Genomic DNA, 22,827 nt, shown 5'->3' on the forward strand with positions numbered 1-22,827 from the left:
TTTCTTTGTTGCACGTCAGATGTCAACAAACCAACACGTCAAATTGGGAGGGAAGTGTTGCCAGTGCTGCACGGTGTTCGCCGAAAAGAAATAATTTTTCCATTTTATAATTAATTCTTATTCTCATTTTTGACCCAGGAAATTGCAATAAAACATTTACAAGATGAGAAAACTAAACAATGAGCTTTGAAGCATGAAATAATTAACAAACACAAAGAAAAAAGCATTCAACGTACAGCAAATGTCCTCCTGCTCGGGTTCATCGGAATGACAGTTCACTGGAAGCTCCCATACTCAAACATTCGTAATCACAACGGACAAGTTAGGTGCGGCGGTGCTGTGAAAAAGCGAACAAATTTAACTAAAAAATCGCTCGCAGTTATCAAAAGTTTGCTGTGAACAGTAAAACATATTCATAATACATCGCGACGTAAGATAATTATGTGATATTCATAGAAAACCACACGAAACGCGGAAGAGAACAACAGTACGGCAGTGTAGAAGAAAGCCCAACGCGTTGCTGCTTTAGTTCCAATGCGTTCCCTTAAACGTTGTGATTGTGCGTATAGTTCTGCAAGAAAAAGTTATCTTCTTCATCAAAACTAAAGTAATGAACGACGCGTTTGTCCAAGTGTCCCTTTAAACTTCATATTATTTCATCGGTACTTCAGCAGACCCGCAAAACCACCTGTTTTGATCCGCGAAAACACACACATACCATCACAAACCGTTCCGACGCATCTACGTACTCAAGTACGGGGTGCTCGTTCCGGCGGTATAGCTTTCTATCCAAACCTAACCGAACCGTAGCCGTGGAAGGTTGTGCGTTGAAAAAGCAGCGGCTACTGTCAGTAAGAAAACGCGCGCGCGCAGCTTGTTTGGAGGCCATTCCTTCGCGTTCGATCGATCGCTTGTTTGCATTACTTCGGTTTGTGGTTGTGTGTTTTTTGGCAATTCAAAATGAGCCTTTTAATACCGGTGGCCTATTTTATGCACAGTTAAAGGTCCCTGTCCGCAGAACGGGAACGGGATATCGGCTGAATAACCCGGACACCGGTTAAAACAATTGGCGGTGGCGTGCCTTTTGTTGGTGCTTTAAAGTACTGAGAAGTTAAAGCAGGCTGTGGCGATAGAATGAAACAATCCGATTATTCATTGACGAAAGAGTGTGTCGTGTGTTTTTGCCTGTGGTATTTTGTGTTCCGTAGCTGTGTTGTGTCCTGTATGTTTGTACCGTCATCTTAACTAGCCTTGTGTAGAACGACCCCAGAAGAGGGTGGCAACTGTAAAAGTGTCTTTTGTGTGGTAGTGTCGATTGTTGATATATCTGGATTGATTCCAAAATATATATTGTGCAAATTCGTGCCCGTCGTATAAGTAGTACTTCTTCATGGCAGGATATCTCCGGCAGAAGCTGAAAAGATCCGTAAGTATCATCCATAAGTCCTTCAGCAAAGCATTCCAAAATATTCTACCAAATATCTCGATATCGTATAAATCTATAATCCTGACATGGTTAATCAAAAGTCAGATCTCACGCTGCACGACGAATGGCTTTGTGATAGGGTTGTCCGAAGGACAATGGACGAGAGAAAAGAAAAAAGTAGGAGCCGGTCGAAGCTACCAGGCTTAAGAGTAAAGCAAACATTGCCCTATTCGTGCTTATGCTCAGGAAAAGGAATTTTGGACACTGCATCTCAGTAGCCTTTTCAAACTGTGTTTATAGTGCACAATACGTTAAAATCGTTTTACGAACTTGAAATTGTACATGAACCGAATTCTCTTATTCAACATACAACGAAGCTTCTTTGTAAAGTCTGTGTAATCCACTTTTCTGCGATTGCTAGCAAAATCTGCAAGCGCAAGTCGTACTTATCTTCTTTTTTTGCGAACAAAATCCGGTTTTATTCCCATACTCCCCAGGAACCACGCACTGTGACGATCGCCCCCGATCGCTATGGTGTTCCGCGCTTAAGTTAAACCTTTACTTACTTCATTTTATCATTTGCCTCTTTTTATTTTTACATTTTTACATGGTTTCTTCTGTCGGCTGAACGTTGTGAAACCTGCCTGCTTCGCGTTGGTGCCGATTGTCCGGTAAACAGACAAGCAGCAAGTACTCGTGCGAATTGCAAGAAAACAGAAAACACACTCCCGGCACCATCAACACCACCTCCGACTCTGACATCGCCGATTCTATCGCAGATCGTGCACGGTTCCTAAAGAATCCGGCCATACTAGATACGCTTGACTCCGTTCATCGGTCGCTGCTGTTCAACAATCTCAAATTTGATACCGGTAAGTACGCGAGTTCCGTGGACAAGAACCGTCGTCTCTAGGATGATGGCCCCGTACTGGTTGGGGTGGTTTAAATCTTCTTATCATTTAAGTGTGCTTTTTTACCGTCGTTGGTTAATTCTTCTGCGATGGGCGCTGCCTCTGGGTGTTCTGTGGACGCATCAGTTTGGTATTTCATTTACGATGCGCAATCAGGAAATGGACTGTTTTTTTTTGTTTTTTGTTGGAGCTGGTAAAACGAACGCCTTCACTGATGCGACATGTGGTTGCATAGGCTTTGAAAAACCCTTGAAAAAGGAACAACAGAGATGGGAAGCAGTTTGCACCATGTTAACGAGTGAAAAGGAACGAAAGCTTACCACTACGGGGTGTTTGTTTTCTGCATGCGTAACCCAAAACTAAAGTAATTGATTCCAATTTCAAGGTTGAATGCATCTTTCTAGGGTTTTTTTGCTGCTCTTTTACTTTTAGCTTGATGGCCACTTCACCAATTAACTCATGTGGCGGTATTTTGTGCTTGTGTCGATGATGTGTTTTCGAACTCGGTAGCTCTGATTCGATTCCTCTCGTTTGTTCCCTTCAATTTAATCAACTGTATGATTGTAAACAATACTTTTGTTTATTTCGTTGTTATTTGAACAATTTGATACTAATACTGTGGTTAGAGTTTTATCACGCTTGAGCCATACCGTAACCTGATGAGAAATGGATCATCCATGGAGTTGATGAGGCAAATTGTGTTTTAAGATAATATTGTAACCACAAAACCATTATTGATTTACACTCTACACCATACAATGTTATTACTTGCCCAACGCCTAAACCACCCTCTCTGCCAACGAGCGACAGTCGAACGTGGAAGGAACCGCAACAGCAAGGCACGTGTTGATATTGTAGAGCCTCTTTTACAGACGTGTTTTGTGGCGTTGTTCGCCCCCCCCCCCCCCCCCCCCCCCCATACCCCACGCTACGCAATCGGTAGTGGAACAAATTCGTGGTTAACGTGGTCTGGTTTTCTTTACGCCTCCTTTTTGTTGCTTTTCTTGTTGCCTTGTCCCAGACGTTTGGCGTCATCTTTTCTTGTCTTCATTCGCGACTGAATCCCGGTCAACGTCATCAAACTCCTGCGTGTCGCGCATACATGTGCATATGTAATTCGCGCGCGCACATACATAATTTCTAGAAAGCAGCGCGGAACTTCAAGGTTGGCATGCTGAATGTAGCAAGCTGAGCGAAATTTTTTTTTTTTCAGTTTCCAATGATCCAACCCGATCACCAAGGAAAAAGCGAGATGAAACTGTTTTACTTGGGCACTTTTGCATACGTAGACACGTTGTAACAAGTTATGGTTTCTCTTTTCTAGCTGTTTCGTATTTTTTTATGTACAGCAACGTCAGCATATACCAGACCCAGCCGAAGGATCTGGCTACCCGACTATAAGTGTACACAGTCGCGCCGCGTCGCAAGGCACAGCCTCAAGTCTCTCGATCATAATGACACATAAGCGTGGTGCGAGATCAAGTGGCAAACCAGTCAGTCAGGAGGTGGACGCTGGCTCGGGAACGGCGGACCACCAATCATGGCCATCATAGTGCGCAAATGGGTAGCTCATTGTCTCCGCGAAACAGCTTCCGTGAATACGGCCAAGCTATAAATGCCCGTGCGCTGCTAGGCAAAATTGAGGTCGATGAAACGAGAAGCTGTATGAAACATGAGCTTGCAGCAGTAATTACTGGATATGTTTTGTCGGGGTATTGTCATGTAAATGCCCCTCTTTTTGTAGCTATCTCGAAAGATACTTGGCAGAAAATTGTATCATTTATTTATGTAAAGTTACTACATTAAACAGAATAATGTTTGTTTTTATATTGTTGACCACAACTGTATCTTGCCGTCGATTTATTTTACTAGCACCAGGAGCTGGTGGTTGGCACACGCCAAACCGGTTGAAAGTTTTTGTCGCCGCAGGTTCCAAGCTACATGACAGTTTGCTACGTCCAAGTAGCACGTGGTCCGAAACCCCCCAGAGGATCATTAAAAAGACCGCACGGCTGCCAACATACGTACATAGTCGCTGCCGTTGATAACAAGTGCATAACCCTCGTCGAAATACGTCTTACCGACTGCTTCTCCCGGCGATTTCGGTGCCACGACGGTAAAGTTCGTTACGCGTAAATACTAACCACTAGAACACGACATTCGAGGCGCCAGTATAGGTAATGATTTGGCTCAACACTTCTGTGTGCTCAACCAATTCTAACGGCCTACCGCGTGACCTTTGGCTGGGCAAAAGCCTTTACTCCACAGAACTGTTGTGGGTTAATGAGAGACAGCGAGGAATAAAATCAACATTTGTTGATAATGGCATAAAACGCTAATGGTGCTGTAGCTTTGGATGAACAGCCAACGAAAACTGGCCACACAGAGCACCAGATTATCAATTCGGTTCGATTCAACCGACAGTAACTCCAGGAAGATAAGTGTGTGGTGCTCCAATTTCATTCCTCCTGATCAAATAACTTTACTCCCCAGTACTAGCGCGGATCTGTTCGATTTCAGGCACGACGGTACCGACACGGATGAACCGTTTTACCCTTCGGATCCGTCTAGCTGAGTTTGTGTTTGCTTAGATTATTAGTGTCAAAGCGCGCTGGCTTTGCTCTCCACCGGTACGGTTCCATATCGTTGCTCTGCATGCCCGAGAGGAGGGTGCATTGGTCTGTTCCCGGATGTGTTGTTTACAACGTGTAAGATAATACCACGTGGAGCAAGCTCACGTTCCTTTCGAACCTGCAACACTTTCTGGAGGTTAAAAGGAGAAGAGAAAAACCCCCGAGCAAGCTGATGCCTGGCTCACGGTGCGTGTTTTATTTATTTACGTTGGAATGATTTTTCTCTACCATTCGGTTGATATTTGATAACTGACCAGCAAACATTAGCTTCGCTTTTCGTGCGAGGGGCATATAGTTCACGTGTTGGTAGCAAAGTACATGTAAGGTATGCTGCAAGGTCTGGCAAATGTTGACAGGGTACTGTGCATGTAAAGCTGGGATAAATTATGTGGAACAAAGATAACATAAAGGGCTTTAGTTATGCTTTATTTAACATTTTTCGTTACAACTTAATTTTTTTTCACCTGACATTTCTTTCTGATTTGAAATGGTTGCGCTTAATCCGGAGCTAAACAAGCATTAAATGTTTGCGTTTCTTTTATTTATTTTTTGTTGCACTTTTTTCATGAACCATCTGAAACGGTTCCTGACCTGTCCCAACAAACACGGTGGGTATAAGGAGCTCTCTATTCAAGACCGAACGAGAAAATCAATATCCGCAGCGACAAACCCGTGGGATTCAAAATATTCTAACTACGTTCAGCAGTCCCCCCCCCCTTCCCAATCGTTACCACTCCTTGTCTCTTCGCGTCCACATTCCGTAAATGGTAGCGTCTGAAGATAAGAAAATCTTCCACCCAACGGGGGCCGGTTAGGACGAAGCGAAGGAAGAAGAAACAAGCAATCGAGCGCGCCGAACCGTCTGTTGTCGTTCGTATGATTCGTTATGACCTGCAAACACCTAATATCGCCTCAGGGTAGGAACTTCCCATTCGCCGGCTCAAAGAAGCGTGGGATTTCTCGGTTCGGTGACGTATCCGTGGTTTCTTCGGTGCGGCGTTATGATATGGAAACCCAACCATCGCGCGTTGACGAGCCCCCGTCATATCAAGTTTGGACGATTATCCAGCCAATGTTGTGTTCGGGTTGGAGATTCTTCGTCCCACACACATTACGACGCTTATTAGAGTGATTTTTTTTGCAAGACGAAGAGAAAAAACTTCAATCCGTTTGTTTGGTGAGTTTGTTTTAGCAAATCAATTTAATACGGCCACAGACGGAACGTCATTTGTTGGATGATGGACCCTGTTTTGGTCACGTTGTCCTGTCCTTAAAAGGAATTCAAGCGGCATCAGTAGAAGCGGCAGCAATTCCTTTTTAAGTAGCCATGTCTTCAGGGCAGGTTGCGCTCGCTTACCTTTGTCTTGTTTTCACGCTCTTCTGTACGAAAGTAGAGGGCGAAAAAACAGTACAGGGAACTCTGCCGTTGGGAAATGCGGGTTTATTTATCTTACTTACAACCCAAGCTCCGAGTACCTACTATTGCTGTGTTAAAGAAGGTAGATTTTTTTCTGTCAGTCTCTCCTCTTCTGTGTTGGTGCTATGCTTGAATTTCTTGGGACGCACGATACGTGTCCTTGTTTAAGATTCTTCTTTTTTATTGACCTTTCTTAAAAGGGTTTCTTAAGGTGTATATACTGTTTTTAATAAGCATGAAGCGAATTCTCCTACCAGGTTCGTTTCCCTCTGTAAGCTGTGTGAGAAGATAAATGATCATTAATTAATCGGGTGTCAAGCACGGAAACAGGTACGATGGCGGAAGACTGTCTTGAAGTTGGTGTGGACCTTTGGACGCTTGTTGTGTCCTTGTTTGCTAACCGTTTTCGAGTAGACGGGCAATTAATTCTCAATTTCACAACGAAGAAAGCTAGGAAACGGTACTGTTTAGGTGTTATTTGTTTCATTTTCCTAATGATAAATGAAGATACAGATAAGATGATGGGAACTGTACACGCGTCTCTTTGATGGATGTGAGAAATGCAGAAAATGTTAACTAAAACCAGAAGCTGTATATGTAGCATTACACTTCGTTAATTGAAATGTAATAATTATACGGAAGGAAAACATTCCACACTCCGCTGGGTTGGAACTTTGGTTAATTATGAAGCAATAGGAGCTACCTGCCGTACTTCTGTATTTATATCAATTGCTGCACTTGAAATATTGGTTGCACTTGAAGCATTCTAAAGCATTGTTTCCCGTCAAAAAACCACTTCAAACCCTTCCATCTCCCATGCACTCGAGTGGGATTGCGGCTCATTTCACAATGAATCGTGTTGTTGACGCCCCATTCCTTCGGAACAGCAGTGCAATGCCAGCGAAACCTTATCATTTCAGTCTCTTCTCTTCACCTTTCCACTCGTTCGCCAACTTCCGGCCCGAGAGGGATAGAATTTTATTTCAAAATACGGCGTGATGTTGTAAGCAGAAACCCCTTTTGGTCTGGCTGTCTGACCGATGCCGGTGCTAAGCCGTAGGCCTCCACTTGAAGAGTGCGCGTTTTCTTCACTTCCGCCTTCGGTACGGTACTGTACAGTAGTTTTTACATCGCTTGCTTTTGGGTGTGTTTGATCGACGAAAAGCAGACATACCGCACAGTGCGTGCCGCGAATGGGTGAACTCTGGCTCCGGCGTCTGGTGCCGTTTTTTTATCGCTCGATCGGATCGGGATAACCACAACAAGAGCAAACACGCACACAGCATTGAGCCGGAAGAGTAAGAAAGCAACCGAGTTGGTGAAGAAGTAGGTATCATTGTATTTAATGGGGATTGTAAAACCTCGATGCCCTCCCATTCACCTCCCATCCTTCATGTTCAAGTGTGGCTCGGGGTGTGTGCGTGGTTTATGTAAGTTTTGATGCTCTCTTGTCGAAAGCTGCTGATGTCGGGTTATTTGGAAAATAATTTCACCCCTTTTCTAGACTGCTACACCTCTGCAGCGCCTGCTCCTGGCAAAGATCCGTACCTGTTTCATCAGGTCAGGCTAAATATTATTATTTCTTCCGCTTTGAAACAAACCACAAAACAGAAAACAGAAACCAGAAGCCTCGAAAGATGTATGGGTATTGAACCCCTAGGCAAATGGGTATTCCGACCAGAAAGAGCCCTTGATCGCTTGTCAAGGATCGTTCGTCTTTACCCTGTCTTTGTAGGCGGTCAAAGGTCCTAAGGGTGTCCATTCAAAGTATTTGGGCTATATAGGTACGTTCAATTGAGTGTGGCCAGGTCATGCCGATGCTCATGTATATTGTACGTGGTTTTAATTACACTTTTTAATGCCTTTTTGCTGGCCTCGCTAACCGGAAATAATCCGCTAGAGAATGCTCGTTTGCCGTGGATGTAATGAAGCGTAAAAGAAATTGCCAAAATAGAGGCGCGCCCTAAAATGGAACAACAAAATATCGTGTGTTTAAACTGGTTGTGCCAAATTTACGCTCCAATTGTGTTGTTTTTTTTCATATGTTTTGGATCGTTCGTTTGATGTGCCGCTGATATTAATTTTGTGGTGGTTTTGACTCACTATTCTGTCTTATTTGCGAAGAATACGCAAGTGCATCATGTCCAGTAGGATATTTCATCAGTCAAAACTCTCTAAGTCGTGGGAAACTATCAAGTTTCAACTCATTTCTCATGTCCGAGTTCTGTTTTTATATCCTACATTTCATCATCATGTTCAACCAAGAAAAGAAAATCATCATAAACTCCAGTACCAGTAAGCTTCAATCGAATTATTTGCTATCCACAGTGCTTTTATGCTACTTTTTGCACGTAATAGTCCAATATCTGCCATTATCTTACAGTTGGTGCACTATGAGGCCGTGGGCGATCATCAGTCTCGCAACAAGCATCGATTATTTTTCACCGGACTGGAGATCGTGCGCTCCCCCCTCTTTCCTTAATTACAAATTGGTCTACCATATCTCCGTTGTGTACAGAAGCCGACAAGCGAGGCTGGCCTAACCTGCTGGTGCTAATTAGATAATAATAGCTACAATTTTGCTAGCGATTGTTTTTCAACGCCTTTATCGTTTCCTTCTCTTTGTGATTTTAGATACGCAACACATGCAGTATGGGATGTGCTTTTCGCTGTAGCAATCGATGAGATGAGAAATTCCATTCGTTTTGCAAACCGGACCGGACAAAAAAATCGCTTTGATAATAATTTTGTACTGATTTGCAGAAGATTAAAAAAAGCGTCTGGAATCCATTTGTTCAACATCCAACGGCTTTAAACTGATGATACGTATAACGCTAATCCGCTATCATCCTTTGATAGATGATTTGCAAAAAAAAAAAAAAACAGCTACAAGCACAGTGGGGATTAAATTGATTTATTGATCAACTGACTTTTGTGTTTGTATTTCTTTCTTCACTCGCATAGAAGTCACTCGATTTTTTGAGTCTCTTTTGAATGTTCCTGTTTTCTCCTTGTTCATTGCATGTTTTTTTTTTATTAGTTGCGCTAATTGTTGTACCATTTTATCGCACCACCCGCCACTCAAAAAAAAAAGCCCACTAAAACTCGTTCCAAACAAGTTTTCCTCTCACCAGCAGCCTCGATACGATTGCGAAAAGTGTTCACTCTTGACCATAAAGCAACTCAAGGGCGGTTTTCTTTATTCGGCTACATTTTGGGGCCGTAAAATTTAACTGTGCAATTAATTGCCTTTTGCGAATAAAAATTGCAACTTTTAAGAAACGGCAGAGCATGAAACCTTCGCAGACTTAAGGTTTAAAAAATATAAGCAGCAACGCTAAGACACCGAGGTTCTTTATTGGATGGTTCCTTCCTTGTTGTTTTTTTTTTTTCTTTTGTTGATCGGAACATTGCGTGCTCGGTGACGTTCTTAGTTAAAAGAGCCGGTTTGCTTAACTTCTATGATGTTTGCGAAGCCTCGATCTACTCGGGGAACTTGCTTGCAGCGACGACGACTACGACGAGCGCGGAGAACTTCACATTTCTCTTCCAGCACATTATTTATCTTTTCTCCCCATGGCTTCTCGGTGGCAACAACTTTTATTGTTTATCTTTTTGCATTTCGTGCCGATTATTGGCTGCCGGTGGTTTTTGCCAGCAGTGGAAGATGGCAGTTTCTGGTTTGTCCAGTTTGTTTGCCGTCGTTGCAATGGTCCAGGTTCGTCTACCACATCCCCCCCAACACACCCCAATCCCATTAAAGGTTTGGGAGTGAAGACGAAGAGGCAGCTTTTTAGCGCTCATGCACTGGTCCTTGATATGTTGGACTTGCCACGTCGTTATCCTCGCGGACGTCGCGAGAACGGGGCCGGTTGGGCCGGTTTCGTGGCTTTTTGGAAAGTGTGATAATGGTCACAGAGGCAAGTTTTACGCGTATTTATGAAGGTGCTAGGGTAAGAGGAAGCTTTTTAGCCTGGTATTTTATTTGGCAATCATAATTTGGTTATTACTGGATCTTGAAATATGATTATTGGAGCAATCACGAGAGGTATTTTATTTTTAATTAGAGTAATATTTGTTTTATTTCTTTTTTTCAATACATCTAAATACTTGTATTCTGCTGCCTTATAATATTTTGTATTTAAAAAAATATGTTTTTGTTAAAAAAAATAACATTTTGTTTAGTATTTGTAATTTACTTTGAGATTTTTTCGTTAAGATTTTTATAGCACTTTCAAGTGTATTATGAAAGTGAAGTACTCGTTGGCATATTACATAAATATATAAAAATTAAATTTGTGAAACGAAAGAAATCCATCTTACGAACGTTAAATTCAAAATATGCCACAATCACTAATCCCTCCCTCGTTATCTTTTCGCCACATTCTACTTTTTAACTTCCCCAATCGCAAAACAGAAAAAGGTCAACAATCTCTTTTCCAACCACGTCCCAGCACATTCCAAGCATGACCATAAAAATCACGCGTGCATCTTGGTTGTGTGTGTTTTTGCGCATTCTCTTCCGTGATTTGTGACGTACAAGGCAAGAACAAGAAGTCCTTGTGCGTGTGGGGATCGGCAAAGGGAACTGTCATTGTACCAATCGAGATGGGCAGGAACATTCACCTGTTACCACCCGAGTGAGACGCATTCGCCGGACAGCAAGAAACAGGATTTTCTGGGCTGAACTGTGAAACCTGTTTTTCCATTAGCGGCCGGCGAACGGTCGATGATATTGCGCCAAAGTTTCGGTTGAATCCTTTTCCGTTGGGGAATAAAATATTTTGAATTTCTTAACATGCTTGTTGATATCTTTAGACTTGTAAAGAAAAAAGAAACTGTTTCAAGTGCATGCTGCTGGTGTATAATATACGCGTCATGATCGTAAATTGGTCAAATAGTTCATGATTTACTTCGCCAAGCAATTGATTCGTTCTCACGTGCACTTTAATGTGAATGAAACAGTTTGCAAATATTTCATACCAGGCTTTAACACGTTTCTTGACAAAATGCGCGTCTTGAATACATAACGCCAGCTCTCGAATCGCAACGAAATCTCCAAGACAAGCCAAAAATAGGTGGCTTGGATTTGCATAATTTATAAGTTCTTTTGCTCGAGAAAATGCACGGCATATGAACAGTTCTAGTGCTGAAATTAAATGCGCGGTCATTGCCATTTCGCCCATGCCCGATTTCGTCCAACGTGAGGTTTCGCGATCGTCTTCAGCGTTCGTACACAGGCAAATCGATCGCACAGTGTCGTCGTAAATCAGTTTCTGCATGCCAACAAGTTTGCTATAAAAATGGAAGAAAAGGAACGATAACGAAGCACGGTAAAAAGCTCTTTACACACCCGGCGTGCAAAAGCGTCCTGAAGATGTTGATTGGACTTTAAAATTAAAGACAGAGAAAGAGGAAGAAAAAAAGGTTAAAAAAATTAAGCAAAACTCTGTTGACCTCATATCGCGAACGAAGAATACACTCACAGTCGACTGGTTTTTGCTATAAAATAGGTAACATGCAAGGTATGTTTGCCAACGGGGTGGACAGTGTGGTCCGCCCCGTTTGGTCAGGAAGATGGTGACGATGCAAACGGGGACCGATCTCCGTACACACAGAGATGGTAATAAAGATGGTAATGTGTCAAAGCGTGGAGATAAATCGATGTTGTGCGGATGGGCAGTGGAAAGCTGGGGGACCTTCAACGACACAAACAGTAAACAGTGCCGAGGAATGTAAAAAAAAAAGAAACTGGTTGCGGCCATCGCATGGTCGGCCAGTCGTCTTGATGGAAGAAAAGTGCATAGCCGGGCAAGCAATGTTCGCCCATCTTTGGCCGTGTCGCTGAGCAAAAGACGATTGATTAAGTGGAGTTGAAGGCGACATTATCATTAAGTGGGGCTTTCTTATGGGCAGTCACTTTATTGCAAATTGTCTGGCCACGGTTGAGCCCGCAACGATAATAGTTAAAGCAATAACTTTTTTGAATTGCATATTGATATCTTTGCTTTTTTTCTATAAGTTTAACATCTTTTTAACTTCAAATATTTTCAAAATGAACTACAAATTTAACGGATATATTTCATTAAATTTTTTACCTTCCTAAATTTCTTTTCTACGAATTTTCAGCAACAATTGTTTTATTAGTGTAGATTCAATTTTGTAAAAATAGCATTGTAGAGTCGTAAAACATTGTGAATTTGAAGCGTTTGTCCTTCGATCTGGTAAACCTAACAAACGATTCGAATAATGAATTTTTAACTTACATTTCTTGTTGTGCTTTCGTTATTTCAATTTGAATTCAACGGAAATCTATCTGAACATAAGAAAAAGATTCCATCTGGTTTGCCGACTTCATTCCCTTTTTGCATTATTGGAAGTTGTACGATCGGGTACTGCTTTGAAGGTTTTCATTCCAGAAAGAGTTAAAACCAGTTCCGCCCTCTGGATCACTTCCTACTCAACTTTATGATAAAACGCGTCAATGCACACATGCAGCGGTGCTGCAACATGCATCGGAACGTGCACCAAATACAAACAGTTCGATGCAATTGATGAAAAAAAAAATCAGTTTGAATCTGTAGGACGAAGCGTTATGCCATCCCACCCATTTTAGCTCCCTTCGCAGACGCGCATGCTGGAGGCGTACGCCTTGCACTGCATGCCGTTGGTTCGTGTTACTACAACACAAAAACAGCGACCAGACCCCAAATAGAAACACACTTGCCCATTAAGTACGCACTTATTTGTACATCTGGTTCTGAGCTATAGGAAGCAAACGAGATGGATATGAAACGGTCGTCATCTTGTCTTGAGCCAGTGTCACATTTGCTTTTTCAAGTGTGTTCTAAAGGGATTGATTGTGTGAAGTTTTCAGTAGCTTACCACAAAAGGGCCTCCTTATCCGGGTGGTGCATCATTCTAGCGTCGCTGTTGTAACGAGTGGACCCGCACCAGTATCTTCATCTATCGTATGCGTCGGTTTTTTATTTTTTGTAACCCTCGCACATACTGAACGATCAATCGAGGGTGACGCTAGCGTAGAAGAGAACTACTTGTGCAATGATATGCCCAAATTGAATGGGTTTCAATTAAGGCAATACTGGCTGTGGTAGACCTTGATGTGTGTTGTGCTGGATCTGGGAGGACACAACAGATTAGTCGTGTACAGCGGAGCTAGATCAACAACGGTACACCCTTTTTGGTTAACTAATAGAGAGATTGGTGAGATCAGATCCGGTAGGTTTCACGGTGCTACTTTGTTCGACACTTGATTCTTGTTATTACCCTATTTACAAGGAGTAATAATGTTGTTTAGTATGAAGTATGTCTCTTTGTGTCACTTTACATTTAGGTGGTTTTTTCTAGTTTGTTCCTCCAGAGCTTAGAAATAATATTTGAAACATAACAGAATAAATGCATTATTTTTTGTTTGTCCAGATAACTTATATATATTTTTGTATCTCTATTTGTTTCCTTTTTAGATGAACACACTGGTCTAGACAGTCGCATCTTACCGGGTGATCAAACGAGACGCAAGGAAGAACCACTCGAGTCAACGAAAGCAGCAAACACTCGAGAGCCGTCTCCAAAACAGAGTTTCGACAAGGTAATTATTGCGGAAGCGTCATCAGATGTCAGATCATCAGGAAAGGATGTGGTATCACAATACGAGCAGCTACACCTCCAGAACCGTGGTATAGCGTCCCCTACGTACGCCGACTATGCCGACTCGCTAGATGATGAACTGGAAGCACTGTTTGGAAGAGACTGGAACAATAATCTTAACGGAAAAGGTGTCGAACGTGCCAGCCGTGTCAAAATGATGGTGCAGCAGTACGAACAGGATAAGGCCGGTGAGCCACATCCCGTCAGGAGGGTATCGCCTCACACCATCGGCGAAAAGGGCGAGTTCTTTCGTCCTACCAGTGGACCTTCGATAGACGATGTGGAAACAAGCGATTTTGAAAGTGCTAGTGTAACGAGCGGTAGCAGTGCATGTGGTGGTGGTGGTGGTAGACGCAGTGTGCGCACCAGTTCCGCGTTCAGCGAAGGTAGCCGAGATGTTGCCAGTATTGATCGGTTTGATCTGGCAGTGACAAGTCAGCAGCAGCAGAAGCATCAGGAAGATTTAGCAGCAGGCCATAATACGATGATTACCATTAACATTAACTATCGATGTGATACTAACCCTCTAAGGACAAGCAAAGCTACTACTACGTGTGCAGAGGATGATGTCGCAAGGAAAGCTGTAGATATTGTAGTTTCAGCACCACCGCAGGCGGTGGCTGAAGATGGTCGAAAGTCGTACAGAAGTGATAAAGCAATTCACCAGCAGCCGGCAGAACGATACGTTCTCGGTGCTGCGGCAGACCTTGAGGAAGCAGAATTGATGGATCTTGAACAGCAAGAGCCAGCATTGACGGATGAGTTGGTATCGACTGCATCGGAAGAGAAAGAAAGCGACGAAGTGCTGATAGACAAAAATGCGGGTTGTGAAAGGAAGATGGATTATGCCGCAAAAGAACAGCGTGGTTCGTTAACAAACAATCGGTCTTGCCGTTCGCCCGACGACGATGAATACCACGACTGTGATGATCTTCACGAGTCGACACTTTCCTTCTACGAGCAAGCTTGCTCCCAGCCAGTAACACCACAGGACCAGAAGAAACGTTCTTCAAGTGTGCACGATGACCCAAGTGAATCACGCACTGAGTGTAACGATGAACTGAATGGGGAGAAACCAATGATCAAAATCGTCCAAGAACTGTCGGAGGACCATAGAGATGTCACTTCTACAATAACGCTAAGCAAAGCTCAAATACGAGACATGCAAAAGGCGACCGGTGCCCGGCGTAGTGCGGATGCTGTCGAAGAACTGAAAAGACATTCTCCGCCAGATGAAAAGAGTAACAACGAAAAGAGAAGAAAATCTCACAGCAATATTACTACCAAAAAGCGTCACGACAAATCGAATCTCCAGCGTCAGCAGCGTATAATAGATGACAATTTCTGTAACGAAATTCTCGACTCAACCATCCACTTCGATCGGCTTTATGGAAACAATCCCCCAAGGCGGGTTGCGATGGAAAAGCAGGATGTTATCTCTTCGCCATCTCCAACACGGCTATCAAAAGAAGAATGTTTTAGCGATTCGGTTGTGTGTGGAATTGCGTCGCCGGGAGAGGAATCGTTCGATTCCGCTATGTCGGTGGGAAAATTGGAAGGAAAACCGCGCTATTCAGGCAAAACTGTCGGACGATTGATGATGAGACGTTTGAAAAAACTGCAAGGAGTTAGTGCACCACGACCGTTGGATAGCTCGGATACGTCAACCAGCTCCTCTACACAGCATATGAGTGGACCGAAGAAACCTCCCCGAACGTTCGCTAACTCTCCAAAACGATCGTCCGTGCTTCCGGTTCCTTCCTGTCCAACGGCGAACGAAGTGGCAGGCAATGATCCTTTTGACAGTGAAATCGGTTGGAAACTTGACACAAAACCTCGATCTCATCAGGTCGGGTGGAAGGTACCGGCCGTTAATGGGAAAAATGAATCAATTCCAGCACAAATTTACAGCATGCTTAACTACTCGGAGGATGAAGGGCGTAACAAATTGATCAGGACGGGAAATTCAAAGCCAGCACCTCAGCAATCCTCCGCTTCGAAGACGAAAAATAAATACTGGCCTGATGGAGAACCGATTGGGCCTAAGCTTACAATAGATACGGTCGATGGCGCCAAAACACCCTCTCGACGTCATTCAACATCGACCGATTTTGAACGATTCGTACGGGAATCTAATGTAAAAAGTACACCCCATCGTAAGAGTGACATTGGTGGCAATCGTACGGAAACCCGGCGCCGGATCGAACTATTTCTAAGCGAAGAACGCCAACAAATTCCGGAAGCGCAACGAAAGCTGCCAGCAGTAGATAGGCGTCGGCGAACAACCGGTGGTATATTTGAGAGGCGTCGACAGCAGCAGGAAAATTTTTTAGACGATGCCAGGCGTACCAACCATGAACCGCGAAGGAAAAAAGTATCAAGCGGACGGCCAACTTCTTCTGCAGCGCACAAAAAAGCCTGCTGTCCTGCAGCAGCTGCAGTAGTTTCTAATGGTGAATCTTTATCTCGCCCCAATGGAGGAAGTGCTTGCAGCGGAGGAAAGGTGGAAAAACGACGAACGTTTCGCAAGGCAGCTTTGTTGAAACGTACACGTACCTTGTTTGAAGCTTCCAAGAAGAAAATATGGGCTATAAAGAAATTTGAAACTCCGAAGAAACATAATGTTGCAAGAAATGCTTCACCGTCAGCTGACCCTTCCGAACGCGATCCTAATATAAACCGCAATAGCTCTGTGAAGAAGAAGTATAAGTTGCATCACAAGCACTTAGGATACACTCCGGTTCATTTGAGGTGTAAATCTTGTGGCTCCGGACAATTAGACGATAATCGGGAAGCAGAAGCAGTAGTTGTGCCTGTCAATTACCGTTCTACTCGTCAGAATGCTCCGTCTACCCGCGTAGCCTCCAATTCATCTGACGATGAAAATAAGGAAAATCTGTGCGAGCGTGATGGGAGACAACGTAAAAGCGCTGGTGAAGAAATGAATCGCAAATCGGCACGTAGTCTCAATTTTGCTTCCGTTGCACAAGGACAACGATTAAATCCATCGCCTGTGGAGCATTCGGATTGTGAGACATCATCTCCTCGCAAGAACGGAAAAGCGTTAACCGAGACAAAGTTCCTTAAGACGCTTCGTAATTTAAAAATATCCCCAAAACGAATATTTCGCTTTGGGACAAATTCGTCGACATCGCTCGACAAACGATCGACGGACGGGGAAAGCAATGTGCAGGGAGAATTCCAATCGTATGATGATCTGAATCTGGACGATGTGGCTAATATGGGAGATTTTCTCAGTAACATTCGGCGACGATTAATTGAAGACGAGCCGGACCTTCCAGTAAATGGACGACACTCCACAGCTAAAGTTCCGGTTGATGTCCACGACGTGCAGGGAGAACCGATTTATCAGGAAATTTCACCGAAGGGAAACAAAATGGTTCTTAACGAGTTTATAAGCAGTGATACGAACAAGCGGTACTTAATGGTAAACAACAATCCGAACATCCTGTACGCGGTGGTGGAAAGCAAATCGGCCCGAGGCATGTCGGGAAGGTTGGTGAGAGCGCGTTCACTTACGAATGTGGATCCAACCGTTAAATCAACTCCGGTTAGTAAGCCACAAAACAATACAAGCAAAAGTCAGACGAAAGCGAACAATCGACGTGTCACCATGTCGCCACGTTTGGAGGGACGTACCATCGATTTTGTTGACGTAGACGAACGGGAGAATTCCCTGTACAACACCGCATTGACAGATAACACCAACGCTCTACAAAATAGGAGTAGTGAGCTCGGTAATGGCGTTGGTAGCAGTGGAACAGCTAGCAGATCATTGATGGCAGCCGAAAGTACTCCCGGCAGTTCCATCCGGAGGTCCCTATTTAGTCGACAAACACACTCAGATCTCGATCGTACTTTACCTCATCACCAACACCACCACCAGCATTCAACTGACGATAGTGATATTTCGATTTTACAGGAAGAAGAAAGTAGGGACGCTGACGAAACCTCACTGGATTCGTTGCCTGACAAGCCATCGATCGTAAATGAACCACTGATTGTGCGGGAACGGGTTGAAGATCGGTTGACATTCCGTAAGGAAGCGGAACGTTTCCAGAAGAATTCCTCTGCCTCAACATCATACCGTGGTGGACGGGAAAATCTGTTTGCGTTCGAAAAGGACATCATAGTTGAGGAAGAGATGGGTGGGAAGAATGTAAAGGCGGACGTAGATGATGCGGGTACTGCACTAGGACAAAATTTGATCGTAATGAAGGCGCACAAATCAGTGCAAGTGAAAGTGGGCGGGATTGGTGCTGCTCCGCTCGGTAATTTCGATACGGATAGCGAGGTAAGTAGAACTTTTCTTTAAAGAAATATTTAATAGGTTGATTAGATATCCATTATCTATATTCTACATCCATATTTACAGTAGCTTATCTAACCCTAACAATACTTTTTGTATGTAAAGATAAGTCTCCATTCTGTTATTATTGCGTTTTACAAAGTTAGTTAAATAATTTATACAGACTATAAAATATTGTCAGGAAAACTGCAGCATTTTACTGAAAAATATAATGGATTTCTGATTCCCCAGGCTTTTTTTATATTATATCGAATTATAATCAAATATTGTTACTCTTTCTTCAGATCGATTCATTGCAACGGTATGACGATGGAGAGATTGAAGAGCTAGTTAATTCACTGCACGACAATGTGACCCTCTCCGACATGGGAACGCTTGAAACGGCAACTACCACTTCTTCGTCAATGGGCAACGGTCTCGAAACGATTGGATACGATACGGTCGACCTAGCTCAACCTGTATCACGAGCATGCCATCCACCACCGATCAAAAACTTAACCATCGACACGGTGGACGTTTCGGAGCTGATAAGTCACGCTCCGGATGAGAGTCTGTCTACGGCGAACCGCTCACCCATCAACAGCTCACCGTCGAGCGCCAAATTGTCAACCTCCGGCACGGCTGTCATGCGCAATTTGAAGGACAAATTGCGGAGCTCTTTTCGGAAAAGCAAAACGTTTATCAAAAACGAAAAACAACGTCTCGCTAACTATCTGCTGGAAGACAAATCAGGAAGTAGATCCCCGTCAGTGGAGTCATCTACGACAAGCTCTCCGCGTAAATATTCAACCCCAAATAGCAGTGGCCATAAAAAGAGTGGTCGTACACCGGATCGGTACCGAAAACAGGAGTGTGAGGCCGAAACGGACGAATTGTATCAATCGTTCACGCAGAGTAGCATCGTGACGGGAAGCTCGATGACAGAGCTCAGTTGCCAGCACATGAACGATCTAATGCAGCAGATAATTAGGCAAAGTGATGCCCGAAAGCAGCTCAAACAAGCCCTCGCCATCTGTCGCAGTACGCGCGAGTTTGAGTGCTCACCGGAACTGATCGAGGCGGAACGGTTACTTTTGGTTGCCACGCAAAAGGAGACGGCGGTGCGCAATGAGCTTAATAAGATCGATTACCTGACCAACGGGATGACACTGGCGGATGGAAAGTGCGTTGGTACGGTTACGTTGAGTAATTTTGAATTTCCGCTGAAGGAAACAGCTATACGGGATGCACTATTCAACTATTTCTACGTTGTGGTGTGCACGTACAAGCATGAGGTAAAAGCCACAGTTGCCAAAGAGCGCCATATTGATGGTCGGGTGTATTTCCGCAACTGTGCTATACAGTTTAAAAATCTGGACGCCAATTACGAGATAAAGGTGGAGGTGTTTGTGCTGCAACTGCGCAAGAACGTGAAGAACTACAGCTTCGAAAGCCGTTATCATCTAGAGAAGGTAATTCAATTTAATTGAAAATACTGTTAGATGACACTACTAACCAGCCTTTTTGTATGTTTTCTTTTTCCAGGATACAAAACGACCTCTGAGTTGTCCTTCACCTACGAAAAAATTGCGTGAAGCTGGCAGGATGTTGTCTTTCCGCTCCAATTCCCCGAAAACGTTCGATTTCGACAATGAATTTTCACGATTCAAGTCGCAAGGCTTCCTAACGCTCACTTCCTTCACGCTGTTAACGGCGGCAGGTAATGAGGGAGAAGAAAATTCCGCGGAGGAAACCCGACCGTTCGATGCGACGTATGCAACCGCACGCTCGAATCAAACCACCCACATGTCCACGATGCTAGAGACTGGCGATGAAGCGTTACTAGTTGCGGGTAATTCCTACTACTCGGCAACGGGACATTTCCAGCCCGTCGTTTGTCGACAGGACGATCAGAGCGTCGTATTTGTGGCGGAAGATTTTAAATATCTTACGCTCGATTCGATGGCGTACACCTCCAACATGGTCGGCACGATCGGTATAAACGTGCGCAGTGAGGTACGGTTTGATGGGTCCAATATGAGTGGATTTTTGGATGTCGGTGAGAAGGTGGATGGTAACGAAGGGATCACCTGGAGTCGACGATGGTGTCAGATGAATGGATTTATGCTCGAGTTTTGGAACTATCCACAGGAGTGCCAGGAAAAGGTATGTAATACGTGATTTTTTTTTATTGTTTAACTTTTTTAAATAATATAATGGTATCTTTTTATAGCAACCGATTCTGTATATCGATCTGGTAAAATGTATTAACGAGCGTATCGAGCTAGCCGATCGTTCGATCTGCTCCCGGCCACGCACTGTGTGCATTGAGATTTTCTCTTCCCGTGTGGCAGCAGCAGCCGGTGCTAGTTGTAATAGCAGCGGCATTGGCAGCTTACGGAGCAGCGGACGAACGAGAAGTCCCAGCTCGAACGAGCACGAGCGGGAACACAATCGCCCGATGTCGCCTGATGATCGAGAGCGGAACCAACAGAACGTAACGTGCTACCTTTTGGCGGCGGACACACAGAACGATCTGAGGGGTTGGCTGAATGAATTAAATCGCGTAGTAAAATTTTTAAAGGAATGGAAAATTTAAATGTCCCCCCTGTGGCCCCACGTGAAATCACACATCCATCATCTGCTCGCCATAACTGCACTTGTGCCCTTTCTGTAGAATGTTTTTTCACACCATCATTATTTAAGATACATGGTCTATTATTACTCTGTTTATGGGCATTTTGTAATAAAATATAATTAGATTATTATGGCAGGTTTATCTGTTACCGCCACGACGACACGTCCAGCTAGTTCGTTGTTGCTCTCTGATTGAAAAGGAATTAGTTAGTATAAGAAACATGTACACAAAAAAACACACACGAAAAGAAGTGCCTTTCTATCACTTGCTCAACAGCCTAAGAAAGATTTTATTAGCAGCTAATACTGGTAATAAAGTATATAGGGGTGTGAATACCACAAGACTGCTCACCTACGTGGTCAGAAGTCAATGAGCGCGAAGAGACAGGGTGGGACGATGGACTTTACGCTGGTCCCTGGCAAAAGGGTGTGATTAGGGTTAATTTGCTTTCTAGTGGGTTATTAGTTTTTTTTAAGTTTGGACAATTTATCGTTTATGACAAATCGCCGACAGCGCCGTGCACATTCCATCTATGTTACGTTTTCTTTTCTTCACTGTTATGAGCGTTTGGTTGTTCTATGATAGCCATTTGTAGGTACATTTAAAGAAATGGTTTAGGGTTACGTATTACATCTAATACACGTGATCGTCTCAAAAATTGAATTCGCATTACTATTAAGAGATCTCATAAACATAGATGTGGATATTTGCATTAACTAAAGACTGGACGAAAACAAGAAGGATGTTCGCTAAAACTTATGTAGCGAAATGTTAGAAATTTTGCAACAATTGTTATTTAATGCACGTAAATCAGGAAAAAATTGGTCAATTACTATACAATACAATCGAATGTTTCTGCTTTGGGGAAGGAGTATTGAGTCTACAAAAAATGGAATAAATTGAAGCGTTTGGAAGACGTACAATGTGAAAAAAAAAGAAACAAGGTTTTCAAATGCTATTTATAACATCCGAATATTAGACGGTACTTGCAGTGCATACATCTTTATCAGGGGGATGCTTAAAGACGGGATTACTCCTCACAATGACGTCACACCTAACAGCTGTGGCAATTCGCTGCGCTTCGAACCCCTAAACAATTTTCAAAGCTCTCCGTTGATTCGTATCCCAGAAGAGTTTAAACATTCCTGGCGATTCTAGTCCCTCTGGCGGCTGTTAATTCCTTGAGTGAGTTTCATGGGATGAAGAAAAGCCCGAATAATTGATGTAGTAGTAAAAGTTAAGTTTAGTTTAAAGAAGCAGTTAAAATGCACACACAAACACATATCAGTAAAAAGAAAACAACGCTTGAAAAAAGGCTGAAAAACAAATGATAATTTTTTATTCAACATGTTTTGCATTTCTTGTAATGATGGGTGTGGGGTTGTGTGTATAGCGTGTTGGATCTCTACGAGTTGTATTTGCAATTCATGATCAATTCTACCAATATAAACGCTGCTATGCATGTGCGAACGCTTTTCCCATGCACTGGTCGTTCGAGTGGAAATGAAATCAACCGTTCTCAACCCGAGATAGTGGTAGTTGCAGCAGTAATAATGGTACGAATAATAGTTGCACTTTGCTCATACGCCGATCCAAGCTTGGTACGATTGATGTGTTCGTGGTGATGCAGTTTGCTATAAAATTTCTTAACAGTAGCGTCTATTGTGTTTTAGTGTTCTGTCTTTGTTTGGTTTGGTGTGCGTCATATATTAGTATATATCTGTTTGGTGTGTATCTGCTGTATATATGCTTTATAATTTTATTGTACGAATAGTATGTTTTTTTTTGCTGTTGATTGCTGTGTAATATAATTTATCGCTTTCGT

The 22,827-nt window shown here is 43.3% G+C and overlaps 1 protein-coding gene across 1 annotated transcript; it reads left to right on the forward strand.

Moving 5' to 3' along the window:
- Nucleotides 1-1,348: 1,348 nt before the first annotated feature.
- On the forward strand, nucleotides 1,349-20,963 carry LOC126561274 (uncharacterized). Its single transcript, XM_050217249.1, has 6 exons — nucleotides 1,349-1,426; nucleotides 2,106-2,298; nucleotides 13,872-18,370; nucleotides 18,670-19,836; nucleotides 19,910-20,530; nucleotides 20,598-20,963. The coding sequence occupies exons 1-6, from the start codon at nucleotides 1,391-1,393 to the stop codon at nucleotides 20,961-20,963; spliced, it is 6,882 nt and encodes a 2,293-aa protein (XP_050073206.1). The 5' UTR covers nucleotides 1,349-1,390.
- Nucleotides 20,964-22,827: the final 1,864 nt, after the last annotated feature.

Source organism: Anopheles maculipalpis, chromosome 3RL (genome assembly GCF_943734695.1).
Source record: "Anopheles maculipalpis chromosome 3RL, idAnoMacuDA_375_x, whole genome shotgun sequence".
Lineage (NCBI taxonomy): Eukaryota > Metazoa > Arthropoda > Insecta > Diptera > Culicidae > Anopheles > Anopheles maculipalpis.